Genomic DNA, 22,224 nt, shown 5'->3' on the forward strand with positions numbered 1-22,224 from the left:
TTATATGGGTTTTTTTCTCAAAAGCTTGACAACTAATGGAAGTTGAAACTTTTACAGGTAAATTATATTACAAACATCTTAATTCACAGTGAGTAGGGATTCATGTCATGGCCAAAAACTTGATCTAAGGTATCATCAAAACCTTTCAAACATAATAATGAAAATAGCCCAACGTATCACTGCCATCTATTGTTGTTAAGTCTCCTAGTTGAAAATCCATATTGCAAGACCTTTTCGCAATGCCATTTTTGGCTGTGGCTTGAAAGTAAAGGCTTTTTCTTCAATATTTTGTCACTGCTGCCAGTAGTCTTAGCCAAAAACCCCTTGATTCCTCGTGTAAGTATTCTAAGATTATATAACTTGACTTCACAATAACCTAACAACACAGCTCCACTACAAGGAGATAGGGCACCCAGCCTCTTCTATCTGAAGAGGATTCCGGAGGAGACCAACCATACCGTAACAGTATAGACGATCCAAGCTATGGAACGCTAATGTTGTCGCTGCTGCCAGTAGACCAAAGCCCCTTGATTCTTGCAAAGCCTGCTAGTACCCGGTATTCTAAGTTATAACAACTTGACTTAAGTTTTACAATAACTTTTAACACAGCTCCACAACAAGTAGAGAGGGCACCCAGCCCCTTCTATCTGAAGAGGATTCTCGAGCAGACCAACCATACCGTAACAGTATAGACGATCCAAACTATGGAACGCTCAGTCAGGGACTCAACCAGGGACGAGCAGATAGCATCAGTGAGTCTAGAGAGCCGTACCAGGATCCATACAGGGAACCGTACAGGGATTACAGCCGGTAAGAGCAATGTTAGAACCTTGTCAATAATTAGTACAGCAGTGTTGTAGCCCTGGTAAGCAGTGCCGGGCGAGGCGGCCCAGGGGTGGATTTCACAAAGAGTTTAGACTATTCTTATTTCGAGTTAGGACGAGAACTTGTCCTAACTTAGGACTAGCCTGAGTTTTTTTTAAATATCTCCTAGGACTAGTCCTAACTCTTTATGAAATTGACCCCTGAGCTAACAAACTTCTTCCAGCACTCCGAGTAAATTACACTGTGCTGCCCAGTACAGATTTCCATCATATTTTTACTTCAATGGCAATGATGGCCCCATATCTTAACATGAATCATTTTGTTGAACCGCTCGCCCTTGGTGGACTAAATTGGATTTAGAGCCCACCACTAAAATTGGTCTAGTTACATGTACAGGGCTGTTAGTCAGTTTGGTATCTCTTGTTGAAAGGTGTTTATGACCACAGCGCTGTGCTTGCAATATTCTACAAAGTCCTATATGGGATAATATAATACAGAGGTTCTACAGTCTAACACTGTACAGTTTCTTCTGAAACAAGATTACCGATACATGTGTCCTAGGAATATCAAAGCTCTCCTCAATGACCAGGGGTTGATTTCACAAAGAGCTAAGACAGATTTTAAGATGTGTATTCTGCTTAATCCTAATGCAAAGTGTGGCTTTACAATCAGACTTGATACTCTTCCTACTTAAACATATTTTTTCTGGCTCTCAGAAAAATCAGCAACATTTTTATTTTTAAAAAATTGCCTGAAAAGTCTATGAAAGGCTTTAACCATTACATGTAAGCCAGCCCTTGTACTCAATATTATGTTCCTACTTTTTTTCCAAGAGCCTTTTATGGGTCTGTTTAAAATTAATCTTAGCGGTCAGTGGAATCCAGCCCAGGTTCACTGGAGGCTGGGTTATCATGATATCGTCTACATTTTATATACGTCATCAGAATAATCAAACAAAAACTAAGTTTGCAAAAATGAGTGCAGTGTGATTTGAAAAGTGTTCATAGTTCGTAGTAGACTGTAATTAAACTAGCTGAAGATATTGTTTCATATAGATGTACTTTATAAACGATAACTATATCTGTATGATGTACTATTTATTCTGGATGGTAACCAGTTTTGGTGCAGGGCACCAATGACACCAATAAGTCCAGCTATAAATAAAAGATGTACATATTTTTCTGTTTTGTTGTTATATATAATATTGTTTCATAATTGTTATTTGGTTGTGCATTAATTATTATTCAGCTACCATAGCAACAGCAATGACTGCCAGCCTTAATGAGTACCTATTTATTGTTATTTATTTCAGTGCATCTTAACATTTATGCATAAAAATAAATGTGGTTTATGTTTGTTGTTTGTCTTTGCCTCAGATTAAGGGCTGGATTAAATCAGAATCCAGAGTCAGCCTCTCGGTGTATACGATCAAGGACAAAATTGAATGCAAGTGAAAAATCATAAAGATATTGACAAAATAGGGACACCGCCAACATAGGGCTAGATGGCTCAGTTGGTAGAGCGTCGGCACGTTAATCCGGAGGTCGTTGGTTCGAATCCCACTCTAGTCAATTCTTTGTTCAACACCCAAAAAAATCATTTTCAAAATTTACCCAGTCAGTTTCCCTTGTGGTTTACATTGACAAGTGAAAAATCCTGAAAAATTTATTAGATGTTGCTCTTGTTGTGGAAACGAAGCACCCTGAGTTTACATAACCTTACCCGCAATTTTGAAATTGTTAAACATTGACTATTCTGAATGACCCTAAGGGTATAGAAGTTAATCACAGAGAGAGCAAGTCTTTATGATTGCAACCAAGCCCTTGAAGCGTGGCTTGTGTTAGGGACTAATCTAATTTAAAACAGTCACCTAATACTTATAATAGCTTATAATAGCTAGTAGAGTACAGCCCTGGGCCAATCAGGCTTAGCATCCATTAATTACATTGCTCTAATCATTTTATTCAGCCCTAGTCTCAATAATAATAATAATAATAATAATAATAATAATAATAATACCAATAATTAGACATTTGTAAAGCGCCTAATGCAAAAGCCTCTATGCGCATAAAAGAAACAATAAAATAAACAATGAGAGAAAGATCATACAAGATACAAATAAGCAAATTACAAAAAAGCAGCTTTAAACAAATGAGTTTTCAACAGGGACTTAAAACATTGTAAAGAATTAGCTTGGCGAATATGCACAGGAAGACTATTCCAAAGAAACGGTGCGGCGTAAGAAAAAGATCTGTGGCCATAAAAAATGAAAGAAACTCTAGTAGCAGAAAGCAATGACAGTTGAGATGATCGTAAAGTCCGAGTAGGGGAATAATGATGAACAAGCCTCTTATATTAATTTTTAGAAAAGGTGCATCAAAAACAAGGGTAAACGTCTCACTTACAGCACATTTTACAGTACAATTCTCAGAGATACCTTTCTTTTTGAAAGGAGGGAATTGTTCTGTTTAGATTTTATGGAGACCATAAAGTGCAATTCAAAAAGTGCCTGGTCTGCATCTAGAAAAATGGTTGTTTGTTTTTCTCAAAGAAAAAAAAAAGGATGTTTATCTGGAGTTCGTTGGTTCAAGTCCCGCTCTAGTAAATTTTTCTTTGCTCAACCGCCAAATTATTTAAAGATTTAGTCAAGTCAGTTTCCAAAAAAGTTTACTATACTCATGCACACATGGTATTCAAGTTTTATTATTCCTAATTTGATAACCACTGGCTACACAATGAGCATCAACCTCTGAGAATATTTCACTCTCAGTTTGATGTAGTTGTTAGAATACCACTATTGTACCTCCAGGGCCCAATTTCATAGAGCTGCTAAGCACGAAAATTTGCTTAGCATGAAATTTCTTCCTTGATAACAACAGGATTACCAACCAAATTTCCATGTGATTTTCAGGATAAGCAAACACAAGCTGATTGCCAGTAACAAGCAATATGCAACAAATAGAAATTTTGTGGGTAATCCTGTTTTTATCAAGAAAGAAATTTCATGCTAAGCAAATTGTTGTGCTTAGCAGCTCTATGAAATTGGGCCCTGCTAAAAAGGCCAGGGTCATAGAGCTGCTTAAGCAGAAAAGTGGCTTTAAAATGTTCTGCTAAGCAAAAATTTACAGGATACCATTCACAAATTCTACATTTTGCGTGGTATTTTGGTTGGTAATCTAAGTGTCATTTCATTGTGCTAAGTACTTTTTGCATTGAAGCAGCCCCATGAAACTAGGCTCTGATGTTCTCTGTACATAATTTACTTGAACTGTTCCTATGGTGCTGTTTATATTTGAGTCTCTAATTTGTAATGAACCAGCGAGCCCAAAACCATTTTGACCCGAGGCAGAAACTTTAGTAAACATCATCATAGGAAATTAATAACCATAATACCCGAGTCATTTCCTGAGACCTCATAAAAGAAAACAGATCTGAAGAATCTGGAGGGAAAAAGACAACAGCTTGAGGGAAGACTATGTTTGCTCAGGCTAGCACGCCTATATGATCAAGAAGCCATATCATGGTCTAGCTTCAAGACAAGTAACAGGGTTTTAAGGGGTGGGCTAAGATTGAAATACAACAAGCACGGCGTATCAGTTCGGGTCACTCCAAAAATCCAGTGGACGTGGATATCACAGTATTTTGGTAACCAACATCCATAAAATGTGTTGAGACTGGTTGATGTTTGTTGTTCTTTTAACTCATGTGTGTGCGAAGAAATTTCCCCCCTTGTTACGGCGTTATCCCCATACTCTTTATGTCTGGTTTAAGATAGCTTTATGTCTTAAAAAATAAGACAATATTGTACAGTTAAAAATTTACATAATTTGTAAAAAAGAATTCTCTAAGCAGGAGAGTTTTATACATTGATGTGAGCTTTTACAGCAAAATACAACTCTATCGAAATTCTTCTTTTAGATTCTAGATCACCATTCTAATCAAATCCCCCCCCCCTCCATGATAAATGGGCTCACCTGACATCCTGGGGGAGAGACCATCCACAGTAAATAACAAAGCAACAATATGTAATTACTTCATTTTCTCTTTAAATCACTGAAGCCCCAGGCAACAAAACTGAACAGTTGTTTTTGAAATTGTCTTGTTTACCAACCCCCAACCCCCCCCCCCCAAAAGAAAATTTTAACACCATTTATTAAAAGTCACCTGATGTTTGGTTTATATCTGGCGAGCCTTACGGCTTGCAATAAATAGACGTTGCTATTACATTAGGACTCTACATCTGCAGATCAAGTGCGGAGGGCTAGCGTTCATGATTGAAAACTATTTATGGTGTTTTCTCCTCCGATCCTTGCTCTATAAAATCGGGAGTTTAGATTTCCTTCGACTTTCTCTCGGATAAAACGAAGGCTGAGGTAAGAAGTGTAAGAAATGGTGGTTGATCGTTTTTTAACAATTAACTTTATTGTCAAATTGTGGATTATTGTGTTAACTTGTTTATTTATTTATTTATTTATCTATTAATTTATTTATTGTGTAGCCAATTGTTTTGGCCTGGACATAATTTTAAACTTTGTGAATTCTGAAATTAAGTGGAATAAAATGGTTGAGCGATGATTTTTTTTTTTTTCTTTTGGTGGACAAAATATGTTTCGTCTAGTTGGTGACCCCCTAAGAAACTAAGTTAATAAGTTTTACCTTATTTGTTTACAATTGATGTTTGCAATTGTCCTTCAGTTAAACCCTATTTTGTTTCCTTTTGAGCGCAGTTTCTCTAAAATGTCTGTAAAAAAAATATTTTTACCTGAAACGCTTATAATTTGACCACTTAGTTCACTGAGGGTTTTCTGGTCTACCACACTGCCACCATTTTGGACATGTTCCCAATGTGCAATAATGAGTCAGTAATGAAAACTCATTTTAAAAACATAAAAACAGCACCAGACTATTTGTGTCCTCCCAGCCTTGCTTCGATATGCTTTTATTTGAATGGTAAATATTGAAATCTACTGAGTGTAAAGGCTTTGTTCAGAATGTTTGTTGTTCACCCTGACTCCTCAACCTTACGTAATAAGCCATGGCCCAGGTCAAAATTCCAGTTGAACCATGGAGCATGGTTGAACCTAGTTAACTGGGGTCAACTGGTTCAACTGGATAGTGACCAAACTCGTCCATTTTCCATATTAACCAACTGGTTTTAACTGTGTTTAACTAGTTTATCAACTGGTTTCAACTAGTTCCAGTTAAACCCAGTTTAACTAGGTTCAATTGGAATTTTGACCTGGGGGCCCCTATGTCAAGTAATGCTGAGCAGAATTCTGATGTGCACTTTTAGTACCTGCCAAAATGTCATATGGGGTTTACATTGCTCTCTCTCTCTCTTAGTCTCCCACCCATTACCAGAAATCTTCTTTTCAAATACATGTATTAATCGTCATAATATTTGGCCATGACAGTTATGAAAATTGCATCTCAAATTCTTATCTCTTTTTCTTTTGTAAGTTCTTGTTGTTCTAACTGGGAGAGTGAATTTCCTTTGTTTGTCATTGGGGTAAACCTTTGTAACAAAAACAAAATAATATTAAAGGGAAGGTACACGTTTGGTAATTATTCAAAACAAATATTAACTTAAAAACTGACTTGGTAACAAGCATTGGGGAGCTGTTGATAGTATAAAACATTGTGGGAAACGACTCCCTCTGAAGTAACGTAGTTTTTGAGAAAGAGGTAATTTCTCACTAAAATAATAAAAGACTTCTAGCTAGAAGTCTTTTATTCTTATCTGAAAGCACACAATTTGTCCAACAAGGGTGTTTTTTCTTTCATCATTTTCTTGCAACTTTGATGACCAATTGAGCTCAAATTTTCACAGGTTGTTATTTTATGCATATGTTGAGATACAACAAGTGAGAAGACTGGTCTTTGACAATTACCAATAGTGTACCTTCCCTTTAATAACGATACATGGAAACAAAAGAAAATGTACATCAAAAAGGAGGTTATACATTTAACTCACTTACAGTACAATTATCAGAGGTATTGTTCTCCATAATAATAATAATAATAATAATAATAATAATAATAATAATAATAATAATATAAATTTAAAATGCGCACTTTTCCAGAAAACCGATCGAGGCGCCTACACAAAATGAAAACATTATACCATAGAAAATGAAGAATAAACAGTGAAACCCAATGAAAGGCTAAGTAACCAAGTGTGAACAAGTTCCCTCTTGAAGAGAGGACCACAGAAACTCCTATGCTTCTCTAAGATAGGAGACATTTTTTGTTTGGATTTTATGGAGAATACAGAGGTGGCAAGTGACATTTTGTGAACATTAATTCTGCTTGAAGTGAATTTGGCAGGTTTTGCATATATTCATTGTCAATTTGTTTTCTCATTTTGGATGAGGAAATATACAATGTTGGCATTTTGTAATATGTTTGTCTTGAATTGATTTCAGTTGTCATAAAAACTGGCTCTGTAAAAATTAATGTTGGGAAATTATGTTTTTTGAAACTATGGCTGCATCATCAGTTTAATTAGTTCAAGTTTGCATTTTGTTTTCCCAACAAAATCTGCCGCTTTAGACAGTGTTGACTGTATACACCCAGACACAACGCTGACTACTATCCATTACTCATTGTTCACCGCAGCCTCACTACAAATATTTGCCGTAAAAAGATCAAATAAAATTTGCTAATTTTGTACCAGTGATGAGGATAGGCCAATACCTTGTCCGCGTATACTGCAGACAGTGAATAGACCAAATCCATGGTTTCGTAATGTTTCGAGAATGAAAATGATCAAAATGGTATACTACAGTTGTATTGAATTCAAGACTATAGTCAGAGCAGGAGACAACTTTCATGTGCAGTGCCATAACCAGATGGTTGGCATTAGGGGAGGGGGGGGGGTCAATCCTCCCACCAAACCTGAGGCAGCCCCTCCCCCCCCTTCCCCAGTGAGAAAACAATCCAAAATTAAAATTATTAATTAATTATTTCTGGCTACACCACTGTGTGCCGGTGTACAACACGCGAAAGATACCTAAATGTTTAAAGTTCAAGTACAGCTCTGATAAATTTTTCATAAAATTGATTTACAACTGACTCGGACAGTTTTTCTTAGGGGAGTTTTAATGAAGTTATGAAAAACAATTTGATCATCTGCCTCTTGTCTTTTTTATAAATGGCAGTCTGATAAGGTAAGGCGTATACATTCTTTCTTCCATGTTGCTGAAATTAACATCACTGATGTGACTAAAAAAATATTGTAATAACAGTAAGCATGGTGTGACATCACAGACACAGATAGCCAATCATATAACAACGGTAACTCAAAAAAGATGTTGGCAGTGTTCTGATTGGATGATGAGAAGGCTATGTAGTTTTGATTGGTTAACCTATTAACTATTATTTGAATTTGACTTATTACTCTTAATCATAATCACAACTACCCTTGTTAATATTGTTTTGTTCCATGTGAAGTTGCTACTGTAGATTTTACCATGATTTTATTACATTCAATTTACAGATAAACCGGGGACATACCAACCTCAATGAGAACAAAATAATTATTATTCTGTCAAGAAAAACCCCCACATGTGTTTCTAATGGGAAATTTACCCCATGGTTAAAATGGAAAATTTGAAGAAAAAGATCTTCTAAAAAAAATGAGACGTGAAAAAAAGAGAAAATTTCCTTGTTAGTAGCCCTTGTAAGTAGCTTCCCAATTATTCAAACAGTCAGTTTTTCAAAGATCAAGACATTTTAATCCTAGCATAATCTCCGGCCGTCGATTTCACCAAACTCTTCCTAACTTAGGATTAATCTTATGACTTAGGACGAGTCCCAACCCTGCACTGTAGCATGCAGACCTTAAGATTAATCCTAAGTTAGGACGAGTAACTCGTCCTTACTCGAGATAAGACGAGTCCTAACTCTTTGTGAAATCGACGGCTGGAGATTAGTTGTAGGGATAACAGGTTGTACAAGTTTGAAAGTAAAAAAAAAAAACCTCTTCCCATTGGTGCCCTACTCTCTGCAGAGTGTGGGTTTGAGTCCCAGCAGAGTGTGGGTTCCAGTCCCAGTTGTGACACTTGTGTCCTTAAGCAAGACACTTAATCATTGCTTCGTCCTTTGGATGGGATGTAAAGTCGTTGGTCCTGTGTGTTGTGTAACGCACAAAGAAAAACAAATTCACTTCTCTAAAAGAGAAGGGGTTCGCCCCGGTGTTCCTGGCTGTGACTGCTGAGTGCACCGTAGTACCTTGTAAACCATAGGTGCTACAGTTGGGTCTCAGAATTCATAACTTCAATAACCTACCTTTCTGTAGACATGTTTATACTGAGCACCTTGAGTACCTTGTTGGTAGATACGTGCGCTGTATAAGACTTTGATATTATTATATTTATTATTTACTCGACCTGTGCAAATAACATTCACTAATGATGTGTGAAAGCAATGTTCCCTCAACTAACAGGCTGCCCAACGGATCAACAAATGTACTAAAGATTTAATAGGCAAATTATGTAATTTATATATGAACCAGTTACAGTAACAAACCTGTACGTAGGATTGTAATATCTGCATGTGGGAATAACATGTTCAGCAGGTTTGCAGTAGCACTAACGGAGACACCTTTTATTGGTTTGTTCTGGTTCTGAAGGAACCTATAGTTCTTGTAATAACTTAATATATTAATCAGTATGTAATGATAGCTTACATTGTATAAATCTTAACAAGAAGTGAACTAATTTTTGTGCTCGGTAGTGGTCAATTTGACTCTAACATCCTTGCCCAAAGTCCAGCTGCATACTTCACCAAAAATGACCTTTCTAAAGCCCACCAAATATGGATTTCATGATCTTGCATCAAGTGATTTGTAAATGAAAAGGCATTTGTACAGACCCCTCGCATATGATGGCACACTCTTGAAAAGCGCCTCTTAAAGGCCAAAATGCACCCTCGCTGAGTCCAAAGGAGGCAAATCATTGTTGGCTAGATGTTCTTTTTGGTTAAAAACGTGCGCTTGACCTCATCCTCCCTGCAGCTTTGCGCATTATTCAAGGAGTCTTTTGACTGCATCAGAATAAATGGAGTAGGAACTCTGCCTAACTCATAATCACAGGTTAAGGAAATGGTCTCGCTAATCTTGACATAGTTGTTCTGTTTGCCTCTTCCCAGAGAGCCTCCACCGAAACTCACCACGGAATGCTACGAGGATGAATCCGACATCGAAGACGATGCATCGTCAGACAACTCCCACACTCCCACCTACCCTCTCCTGAGCCACGAACACACCCCATCTCCTTCACGGAGCTCTTCCGGTTCAAGAAGTATCAGCGCCTCACCTCAGACCTCCTCCCTGGTGCCGGCTGATTTTGCTGTCTCCGATTACCCGGTCGCCGAGTACCACGGTGACGACTCTAGTCTTCCAGTAGGTGATTGCGATAGTTTCAGAAGCTACCCGATGCAGCGTAGAATACCCTCGTTGACGCATAAGACGTCGGGGTCTTCGCTTCTCTCGGCCTGTGTTGGGAAGCCGCAGGACATCAGGCCGGCTTCGGAGAGAAAGACGGCGGTCCCGTTGAAGCTGGCACAAGCACAGGTGAATTGGAAAAAACTTTGATTAAACGTTCAGCTTGTTTGATCAACTTCTGGTGTAGGAAGATTTTTTTGAAAAAGTCTCAAGATTTGAAGAAATTCACTGCTATCCACCAAAGTTGTTAACGTAGAATTTTTTACTGCGATTCAAACTCACATGTTATTAACTGAATGAAAATTATCATTGACAAGTGTTTTAAGTTTTGTACAAATAAAAAAAAACTCTTGATTTGTACAATTCATTTGTCATCGAGGAAAGTCGGGTGTTTTTTGTTTTTTAAAGTTACAAGTGATTTACTTATTGTTCCACCACCAAGGGGTGGTTATCTGCTGAAAAGCAATAAATCCAATTTGTTTTCTTGTCATTTGTCTTTATCAGATGTTAAAAGTATTCTTAGAAACAGTTTAGAATGAAAAGGTTATTACACAAGGTTATACTTCTCAAAGTTTTCTCAGATGTGTCAAAGTCATTCATCAAGAAAATTGACTGCTTGTCATTTTGTATTTTTTTTAAGTAACATTTCAGTCATTTGCAAATTGCAAGTGTATATATTTAATTGTTCCTATGGTCTAGGTGATGGCCGTAGCGGGTATGACACCAGAGGGTAAACCTCGAGACGATGGTAGACCAAGTCTCTGGCTAACACCGCCCTCCTCTCCAAGGCGTGTCCGTTCCTCGTACCACACTCCGACCCCGCCTCGTGGGCGAGCACTAGGGAGTGGTAACCTCATGCCTACTGATAACAATAACACAAAAGAACCATTGGCACAACGTCATTCGACTGGAGAGATTGGAACGTCTCGGGATCCATCGTCGGCGTTCTTTAAGGCGTTGACGAAACCCAAAGTGCGTCAGCCGCTGATACCCAAGGGTCAGAAGTCGATTTCGAGTCAGATGGAGAGTGTTGAGGGAAGTGCAGAGAGTCTAGTAGCACAGGTAAAGATTTTCAGATTTTAAGAAAGCTCTTAGTCTTTGTTCAAGTCTGAATGTATGTTATTTTGCCAATTGTGGGAGCTGATAATCATCAGCATTGATCAATGACTGTGAATCCAGAGGTAATGCAGGTTTGGAAGCAAGACTAAAAATTGTTTTCAATACTTGTCTTTATGTTTTTAAATACACTTGTCTTCCCATTGGGAAAATGCTCATTTTTTCCCAAGATGAAATCTTGAGCTTATTTCCATTTTGAATTGTTTCATTTTTAGCACAAGAGGGCATTATCACTCAATAAATACTATAGACTTTGGGATGTACCAAGGCAACACAAATCAGCAAGACACATTTTGTTTGATAAGAAAGACTTTTTTCTCAATTTTCTTTGTACAGAATTTCTAAAAATCCAAAAACAGCTACTGCCGATTTCACAAAACGCTAAAATTAATCCTAACTCAAGGTAGGACGAGTAACCCGTCCTAACTTAGGATGGGTTCAATGCGTCCTACGCCTTTGGATACGGAATTTAAATCGTCCTAGGATAAATCCTAAGTTAGGAAGAGTTCGGTGAAATCAACGGCTGGTCATTTTAAGTTCAAAACACAAACAGAAAGCAGGCACTGAAAAAGTAAATGGTTATTCGATCAAGGCGGGGCTATCCGAAAATGGGGGGTGGGTAACAGGAATATAACAAAGAGACAAACTAGTCTTAATATTTTACATTCTAATCAATGAAGAGTGATTCTGATGTTACAGGGACTGTCAAACAAGCTGTGGATTGATATTTAAGGTTTGTTATGATTATTGTAATTCCTGACAGGGTGTGCTGTTTGAGCATGTCAGAGAATGTGCATCTTGAAACATTTTACTCATCTTTTATCTCTCCTTCTGAAATCATCTGATTCTTTCTGCTATTTGAGGCTTGTTTAGATGAACTGTTCTTTAAAGCCATTGGACCCTTTCGGTTCAGAAAAAAAAAAAAAAAGTTCACAGATTTACAAATAACTTACAGGGTTTACAGAAGGCAATGTTGAAAGACTTCTCTTGAAATATTATTCCATGAAATGCTTTACTTTTTGAGAAAACAGCAAAACAATATAAATTCTCGTTAACGAGAATTACGGATTTATTTTAAACACATGTCATGACACGGCGAAACGCGCGGAAACAAGGGTGGGTTTTCCCGTTGTTTTCTCCCAACTCCGATGACCGATTGAGCCTAAATTTTCACAGGTTTGTTATTTGATATAGAAGTTGTGATACACAAAGTGTGGGCGTTGGACAACACTGTTTACCGAAAGGGTCCAATGGCTTTAATTGAAGATACAGGAATTTCAGTTTGACAATTCTTTGCAGTTGGCTTCATATCTTTATTTAGTATCCTGTTCTGAACTAAACTTGTTGATAAGTGATAGTTTGTAAACAAAGTGATAACTGAATAAGCTTTGTTTTTAAGACATTTGTCTGTGGCAGAACCATCTTTATTTTTCAGCATTAAAGTTGACGTGTAAAGAGATGGTTACAGCCAGGTAAATGTCTCATACGTTTGGTTTTGTATCTGCATGTCCAGCTTGAGATTTCCTTTCCTCCATGATTGACTTTTATTCTGCCTTTTGACATTTATTATAAAAATACCATGCTTTACACACCCGAAGGGCTTCTCAAAGCACTTCTAACATCTTAGCCCCTGGTCATTGGACCATTTAATTAACTCCTTAAACCATCTAAACTCCTTGGGGAGTACTCAGCCTGTGCAACAAATGCCCTACTAATAATAAGCTCATTAAACCACAAGAACCATACCTGCCCATTTACCTCTCTAGAGAGATGCAATTATAGTTAAGTGTCTGGCTCAGCACGGCCGAGACTCGAACCCACACTCTATGCTGAACAGAAACACCAGAGCTCGAGTTCGGAGCTCTTATCCGCTTGACACCCCTAGCAAGTTATTTGAATAATTTATGACTTCCATAGTTTATATACTGCCTTTTTTGATATTTGTTTTTATCATCATCTTTAACAACTGTCTACCTCAATGCTGTTACTTCCTACAGTTTTTTAAGAAGGTCTTTACCTCCTAAACACTTCCTTTTTTAAAGTTGTGTCTGATTCAAGTTTCTCTTTATTACATAATCAACTTCTTCAAATCAAATTCTTTACTAATAATAAGCCTGCATATTTGTAATGCTCTTCTCATTTACTTGGAACTGTGGAACAGATATGGGTGTAGTGCTCCTCAAACCGTTCTGCACTCAGATCTTCCCATTGAGGTCAAAGGTCGACTTTGGCGATGACACCTTCGATGAATGGCTGAAGAATACTAATCTATTGTTCCTATAATATTGGTTTCCTTAGGAACAAGTATAACAACTTGTTGACTTGTTGTTGATATTCCTCCTCTCTTATTTTTTGTTTCTTTAGGTACTAGAAGAAGAAGGCATCTCTCCCATTCACGATCGCGACCTCATCACCACTGTCAAACGAGAACTTGCCGAAGCCTGCGACATGACACACATTGAAATAGACGAAGCCGCCCATAAACTCATACAAGCCAACCAGGGTGAAACGCCACTGCCCTACTTCGACCACCTCAGTGGTTATGAGCTCCAGGACTATACGCAGCGATCCTCTCCTCACGAACGCACCCCGCTGGGCGAGGGCAGGCTTCACCTCGACAGTGAAAGTAGCGAACCAGAGTCTGAGGACGAGAAGCCCATAGCAACTGACCCTGAGCAGGACATGGTTTATGTCACAACTCTCTAGCAGGCATGTTAGATTTTGACATGCCTCTTAAATTAACAAGATGTAATATATTTCTTCATAGATTCCACTCTTCACAGATCAGTTTTTTTGTATTTAATGCAATTTATGTTTTTTTTTACAACTCAAAAAGACTTGGAGAGCTATTTGTGGAAGAGAACTTTACGTTTTATCGCAAGGATTTTTATCATGTTCCGTTGTTTCTTATTGGAATCAGTGTTATCGGCGTCCTGTCTGAAGTTATACTGGGAAACATCATTCTACTTCTTCCTTCAGGAGGGTCGACAAAACTAAATTTTCATAGGCAGTGACTTATTTGTAGCTGTCAATATTCAGACCCTATGGACTATATTTAAAAAACAACTTCGCTATAAAAGTGGATAGTCTCCAACATCCTTCGGATTTATCATCATGTGATCATTCATGTTGCCCGTCTTCTTTGATAAATTACATAGAGTTTGTGGAAGTTGCAAGAAAATTTCTCAAAGTTACCTACGCTAGAAACTCTCTACCAACTTGGCTGCCTCGTGGGACCATCAACATTTCTTTGATCACTTATAGGAGAATACACCAAGACACTTCTCCAACGTGGTTGTGTGTAGCCATCACTACCAAGACACTTCTCAAGAACCGTGGTTGTGTGTAGCTTTCACTACTGATGAGACACTCCAAAAGAACCATGGTTGTGTGTGGTCCTTACTACCAAACACTCCAAAAGAACCATGGTTGTGTGTGGTCATTACTACCAAGTCACTTCTCAAGAACTGTGTTTGTATGTAGCCATCACTATCAAGCACTCCAAAAGACACGTGGTTGTGTGTAGCCTTCACTAGCAAGACACTCCCCAAGAACTGTGGTTGTGTGTAGCTATCACTCCTATAACACTCCTCAAGGACTGTGGTTGTGTGTAGCCTTCACTAGCAATACATGCCCACATCCTCAAGAACTGTGGTTGTGTGAAGCTATCACTCCTAAGACACTACCCAAGAACTGTGGTTGTGTGTAGCTATCACTAGCAAGACACTCACCAAGAACTGTGGTTGTGTGTAGCTATCACTCCTAAGACACTCCTCAAGGACTGTGGTTGTGTGTAGCCTTCACAAGCAAGACACTCCTCAAGAACTGTGGTTGTGTGTAGCTAGCACTCCTAAGACACTCCTCAAGGACTGTGGTTGTGTGTAGCCTTCACAAGCAAGACACTCCCCAAGAACTGTGGTTGTGTGTAGCTATCACTCCTAAGACATTACTCAAGGACTGTGGTTGTGTGTAGCCTTCACTAGCAAGACACTCCCCAATAACTGTGCTCTTATGTAGCATCACTACTATAAATGCATGGGTTAAAGTGATTAATGTTGGAAGGGTACAATTCATGGCATCCATTTTGGTGAGCATTTTATGGCAGAAGATATGCCCAATATTTACTCATTTTTTAAGACAATGGCTTAATACCATTGTATCTCAACCATGTTGAATGAACCAAGTTCCTCATGTAGGTTGATAAACAAACAAGAACGTCCTCTAAAGAAATATTTGCTGACATTGTCGTTGATTAAAAAATTTTAAAAATGACAGCATTTGAAACAGTTCCCAGGATGTTATAGCATCCCTTAACAGTTGAATGCTAATTAAGTTTTCAACGAGTTATTAATTGGTGCAATTTCTGATTTTTTCTTATTTCACACTTACACATTGAATGTTTTATAATAAGTCAGACGTGAGAGCTTCTTTCTAAATTTCTTTCTCGGTGTGAAACTTTTCATTCTTAAATCGTCAGTAAACAATGACTTCAGAAGAGTGAGATCATTGCTGTGGTAGTGTATTATAGATTCATGAGTTCACTCTTTTCTGTTCACTTTTCACTCACTTAATTAGCAGAGCTAATACACTGGTGCCTCTAACAGTGTTCATTCCACGGTTTTAAATATATATATATTATTATATCAAATTTTATCAAAACCATTTTTGTATCTGATAACTGGGGAGTATTTCTGGCTGTATCAAAATGTTTAGTCATGTTGGCTTGTGTCTTTCTGTATATAAATAGGGAACGTTGGAATAGACGTGTAGGCCGACTAGATATTTGATATTATTGTTGAGTATTGCTTTCGGCATTTTGTTTGTGTCACTATGTGTCTATACGATGGATTATTTTAAACAGTATGCTCCAATCACATTCATTCGTTCCACAGAAAGTGTTTCCTCATGCACGGTATAGTGTGTTCGGGGGCGGAGTCTGAATTTCAGAGGGGGGGACTCTCTCGAGAAGATTGCTTTCTTGGGCTTTTATCGGGTTTTTTACAGTACTATCTTGATTCAACATAGCTCTGTGAAGATGTTTCTTTATGGGGGAGGGGTTCTATTTTGAAAAGTTGTCAGCTTTCTTGCCTTAATTTGTACCACTCAATTGGTAATTTATGTATCATAACAAAAGATATTTGCTACATTTGTTTGGTTTAATCACACACTCACAAATCCAAACTAGGCACAATAATGAGCATTTCATGTTTTTTTTCTAGCTTCCGAAATATTAATCTTCAATTCTTGTGGTTAACTTTGCATATTTCCCTGACTTTCATTTGTAAACCTTTGTAAAACTGTAGTCTTGGTCACTGTGATACAGCCCATATTGAGGCAATGTATAAACAAAAGGCTGGTGCCTGTGACATGGCATTCAGCTCCACAGCAATTATCAGTAATTGAGCGGGGAAGGTGACCAGTGTGGCTGCAATTGTTTGATATTTTTGTTTCACCACTTTTGATGTTAATCTGTAACAATTGTAAAACATTGTCTATGTGTGTGTGTGTGTGTGTCATGTAACATTGTGTCTACTATAAACTGTATAATATAACTTGGACAAATATCACAGCTTTCTTAACATAAACCAAAATGAAAAACACAAAATATGAACTATTTTATAAATGAAGAAGACTATTTATTTATTGCTTATAAAATTTGGTGAGATATCCGGCTTTTTTGCATGGTTGTTTAGTGAAGCAATTTTGGGGTGCTCTATTAGAAGCGTCAGCATGTAGGCCTACAGAGATTGTACAGTCAGTTTACTTTCTGTTTCTTGGTTGATTTTCCTCCAAAATACTCCATGAAAGAGTTTTGACTGAAGGTCGCGGAGGTCGGACAAAGGAAGAATAGTCTTTTCATTATTCTATGAACAATTTCCCACAAGTCAATAATCAAGTCAATAGTCTTTGTGAAAGGTATTTCGGGTGACCGAAAATCGGTTTGTTGAAAGGATTTATAGTACTTATTAAAACTATAGTGCAATCTTTCAAAAGAAAAGATACGGGTGTGCAATACTTGATGTGCTTTCAAAAATGGTAATACATGTAGATACCTCTTTTTTTGAGGCGATCTGTTATCATAGTCAAACATTAATATAACAACAAAATCGATACAGTTAAAAATTCAGATGAACGTGTCATTGATAAAGATATTGCTTCACTGTTCCCTATGGCACATCACACAGGAAGGTTAACCAATTTACGTAGTACCAGCGTATATTACGACCTCGAACCTGGGGCTGTTTTTGACGCTAGAAAGACGACCACTCACGAAGTGGGGATTTATAACTCGTGTTCCCCTCAGAGCATGCATGTGCGTCTTTGTACATGAAGCACATCACATGATTGGTTCTCGACCAATAAAAATTCACAATCTATAACCGCGGTATATAACAAGAAAAAGGGATGATGGACATTCAGTGCTTGTGGGAAAAAGTCTGTCTTATTATTTTGATACATTCACTTTAAAGTTGTTTTGCAACTGGAGCTAAATTCAATCAAGAATTGGTTCTTTATATTTTGCAAAATAATTCAACAATGAATTTAACGTATTACAGCAATATCATATTTTTCTTTATTTTCTTTACTATGAAACATAGTGGAATCAACCAAATGATGTTTGAGAGCTTTTGAGAATCTTGTGAAATATTTTACTACATGTTTATTTGTTCCTTTTCTATTATACACTTTGTGCAGTTTGTAACATCGTCTTTTATTTCAAAACGATTTCAATGTTTCAGTTTTCGATGATTTGATGAATACATTTTCTTTCCGAAGCTAATTGCTGTTGGTACTGGTGCCCCTTCAAAACTTTCCCATCGACTTTCCAATAAAAGTGCCATTTTCAAAATCAAAATGGCCTTGCCCGCTCAAAGCTGAAATGACAGGCCTGCTTAGATTGAATTAGTCACAATATTGGTTATAAATTATTGTACAGACCACCCCCACACATCCGCCTCACCCCCTCCCCAAATGTATTCAGGCATAAGAATTCAATATTGTAATACCGACCCACACCCATGATCCAAATGTATAAAAAATTCAATATTGTATCAAAATACCAGAATGTTTTCTTGAAATGGAAACATTAATCTGAGACTCATTTTTTTCTTGTAATTTATTGCCGTGGGTAAAGTGCCAATTTGATGTCATACTCCCCTTAAATGTGCAATGTTGACGATAGATGAATAATTTGCAGCAGAGATATAAGGCAGTGTGTATAAACAAAGTATATTATATATAAGACAGGTTGGAAAATCAATCAATCGGATATTGAATTGTTGTAATTATCCATAAAGTTAAACAATTCTGAGCTGGTCTCACAGAAGTGTTCTCAAAATGAGATTATCAGAACTATTGCCTATCGTCAAAGGGAGAAGAAAACACTTTAAAGGAATATTACAGAATTGGTTTTTGCTAACAGTTGCTGGCATTGTATGCACTTTATGTAGTCCACCATATACATAAACTGACAAACCTGTAGAAGTGAGATCGATTGGCCATCTGGGTTACAAAAAAATTGTGGAAAAATTATTTACACATTTTGCATGACATCGATAAACAGCAAAATTATCAACTTGCTCACTGAGCGATAAACTCCAAACAGGAAACTAGTTTTATTTGTTTCTCATCAAAGATGATATTTCATACAGAAATATTTCAAGGGATGTATTCTACTATCATCATTCGACCGTGTAATAGTTGTAAATCCTTGATCTTAGACAAGTTTTTTTCTTACCAATTCTGTAATGTTCCTTTAAAGCAAAGGAATTGACTCACGCCATTAAGTGCCCTAGACTGCAACATGTAATGTACTCACATGTTTAAAAAAAAAAAGCTATATTTCTTGTAGCACTCTTAATGTGTATTCTAAAGCTTTATAACCAAGTTATTCATGTTGTCTTGTGGATGTATGAAAACTATATCAAAAAAATCAGCTGTGTTTATATCATAGTATGCTCATCAACTTCTTGTTTACACTTCACACCAAAAAGCAACAAAAAACAAATATTTTCCTAAAAGTTGAAACGTGAATTTTACATATGTTAAACAGTGGCAGGCCCAAATATTAAATCCTTACCATCTCATATTCCCTCTTAGCAAAGTTAGCAAAATACTCCCATTGTTCAGGAAGCTCCTACTATTTCTTCCAGTTCCACACCCACCTTAGAACTGTTTTGTCTTCAGACTCGACGGGATTGTCAAGTACAACCCATTATACCCCACAAATTGGAGTATATTTTTTGACTATTTTGTAATTAATATTTTTGGACCAAATATTATGTGTGGGTGTGTCTTCAAGATTGTTATATTATTATTGGCTCTGAACTGTAGCTTTTGATTACATACATAGCCCAATAATCCCTTTCTATTGCCGATAAACAAACCGGGCTGGCAAGAGCATGGATGGCCGAATGTTTATTAAACATTCAAGACATTTCTTGCAAATTTAACAGTGAAAAAAAAAATAAAAAAATGTTGCTTTGCTTCCATCAAACTCAACACTACTTTTGAATATTTTGTGTAACATTTGTTACAAACTGTGGCTAACTGTTTTTGCTTTGGGCATTTATGGCTTCCCATAGACAAGCTTCCCAACCTTGGTTGGCCAAACTTGGGCTGCGCGTCTATAGCTCATTCATATATGCATTCTTAACTGAACTGTGATCGGCCCCTATGCCAAAATCAGGTAGTTCTCAGAAATGAAAGACATGAAGAAGAAAAAATTCTGTCATTATATTAATGACCTTCAGAAAAAAAATTTGTTAAAAAAATAATAATAAAGACTAACGAACACCCGGTTTTCAGAATGGGAAAGATGACTCTTGAGGGTGCTTTTGTGACCCGTTTTGGGGGGTCGCCATTTGAAAAAAAAAGTAAAAGATTGTGTCCATATAAGTTACTGGGTAATTATCTGAGATACATACTTACATCAATAACAACTATATTAGGTGTTATTTGAATGTTCCTATTCACATTAAATTTTGTGTGATGAGCAAATTAACCCAGTTTGGAATTTTTGTCAGAAAGTGCCAGGTTTTCGTAAGAAGTGTCACATAGGCCTATGAGCCAAGTTTTTTAGTAACAAAAAGAAATCAGAAAGATGGCATCAGACAATGAGTTTTGTGATGTTTTGAGGTTTTCTATATTTCCGAACCCGTCAGGGACAAACCATGAACATATTGAAGCAGCTCTTGGGATGATATATTGTTTTTTATTTGTCAACACGCACCAGGCTCATTCTCAAACTGGTCTTGTTTCTATCAATTTGTGTTCTGTATTTAAATTTCAAATGTAAATACATGAACATTTTACAAGAACTTGGCTTTTACAATCACTTCCTTTTCAAAACACTTGTTGACAACTATCATCACGATCCCACTTACCAGCTTTGTTATTAAACTGTTCCTTTTGTTTAACAAAATGTATGCAAATCATTGGAGTCACAACCCTATTGTAAATGTATGTATAATGTTGAGAGAATGAAAATAGGGGCCTATAAATACTAACACTGATCTTTTATGTTGTCTGAATATTCACATTTTAACACTTGCTATTTATATATACGCATCATTCTTTGTGGAAATAAAAAAGTACTTTTGAAAAGTGTAATTATTTGAAAGAAAAAGGCATTTATATATCCTAGATTTTTCTATATGGTAGATAACATTGCGTTGATTGTATTTACACTATCCCCTGTACCATAGCCCATGGACTGTTTGAATAAAACAAGAAATGTAACATATTCAACATATCTTTTTTTCTTTTGATTTATATTAATTTACTTAGTATTCAGTATTTTAGTAATGTCTGTTTTTGTGCATCGACTTTGGTCGGAGGCCTCGAGGAAAATGATGACTCTTTGACCTTGCAGGATTTGGATATTCAAAAAATTATTGAAAGCAGATTCCATGGATTCTGCATGGCTAGAGGAGGGGGGACAGGGTAGGGCAGGCCACCTCCCCCAGGAACCTTTCACCTTCCCGCAGAGCTCTCCAAAACAGTGATTCAATACATTAAAAAATAGCCCCCTAAAATATGTCTTTGCACCCCCCCCCAATACAAATTACTGGAGAAGAGTTATCTGTATCAAATAAACATGTTGATCCAGATTCATAGACTAGCCCGATCCCAGCCTCCGAGCCAGTCGATATTGCGCCCTCTACTGGTGACTAATACAATTTGTTAATGTCAGTTGCTGATAGCGCAACAAGAATTACTGGAGAAGAGTCATCTGTTTCAAACATTCCATTGGTTCAGAAGCAAACGCAGACTAACAACATTATTTTCGAAAATTAAAAAAAATGTATCAGCAGATTTTGATTCTGGAACAAACTTGCTTCTTGAGTGGAAACATTACAGTCTTATTAATACAATTTCATTATAGAAAACAAATTAAATGTTCCATTTAAAAGTGTACTGTGTTATTCAGTTTGGTGTCCACCAGCAATGCGCAGCACACGCCAAATAAAACATTCACAACAGGGATAGGGATTTGTAGGTTAATTATATTCTGTCATTGATTTTATGCATATCAAGTAAATTGAAAATAAAACTATTTACATGCACATAAATTGTACAGATAAGAATACATTTTAGTTGATTAAATTTAAGTAAGTATTGTTGCATGCCTTCCTTATATCCGTCTAAGACATAAACATCAGAAAGCTGAATTAAAGGGAAGGTACACGTTTGGTAATTGTCAAAGACCAGTGTCCTCACTTGGTGTATCCCATCATAAGCATAAAATAACAAGCCTGTGAAAATTTGTGCTCAATCGGTCATCGGAGTTGCGTGAAATTTATGAAAGAAAAAAAACACCCTTGTTGGACGAACTT

General features: G+C 37.0%; 1 protein-coding gene across 6 annotated transcripts in view; it reads left to right on the top strand.

The window, feature by feature from the left end:
- The window catches only part of LOC117306941 (voltage-dependent L-type calcium channel subunit alpha-1D-like), a 110,263-nt gene extending 89,123 nt beyond the window's left edge, over positions 1 to 21,140 (top strand). For 5 of the 6 annotated variants that reach the window (XM_033791527.1, XM_033791528.1, XM_033791523.1 and 2 more), the window contains 5 exons: positions 610 to 810; positions 5,160 to 5,198; positions 9,976 to 10,399; positions 10,970 to 11,332; positions 13,751 to 21,140. In XM_033791527.1, the coding sequence (XP_033647418.1) occupies positions 610 to 810; positions 5,160 to 5,198; positions 9,976 to 10,399; positions 10,970 to 11,332; positions 13,751 to 14,092 (1,369 nt within the window). In that variant the 3' untranslated portion in view covers positions 14,093 to 21,140. The remainder of the gene's footprint in view (positions 1 to 609; positions 811 to 5,159; positions 5,199 to 9,975; positions 10,400 to 10,969; positions 11,333 to 13,750) is intronic. The other variant, XM_033791526.1, reaches the window with a different exon arrangement.
- The last annotated feature ends 1,084 nt before the right edge of the window (positions 21,141 to 22,224 follow it).

Source organism: Asterias rubens, chromosome 2 (genome assembly GCF_902459465.1).
Source record: "Asterias rubens chromosome 2, eAstRub1.3, whole genome shotgun sequence".
Classification (NCBI taxonomy): Eukaryota; Metazoa; Echinodermata; class Asteroidea; order Forcipulatida; family Asteriidae; genus Asterias; species Asterias rubens.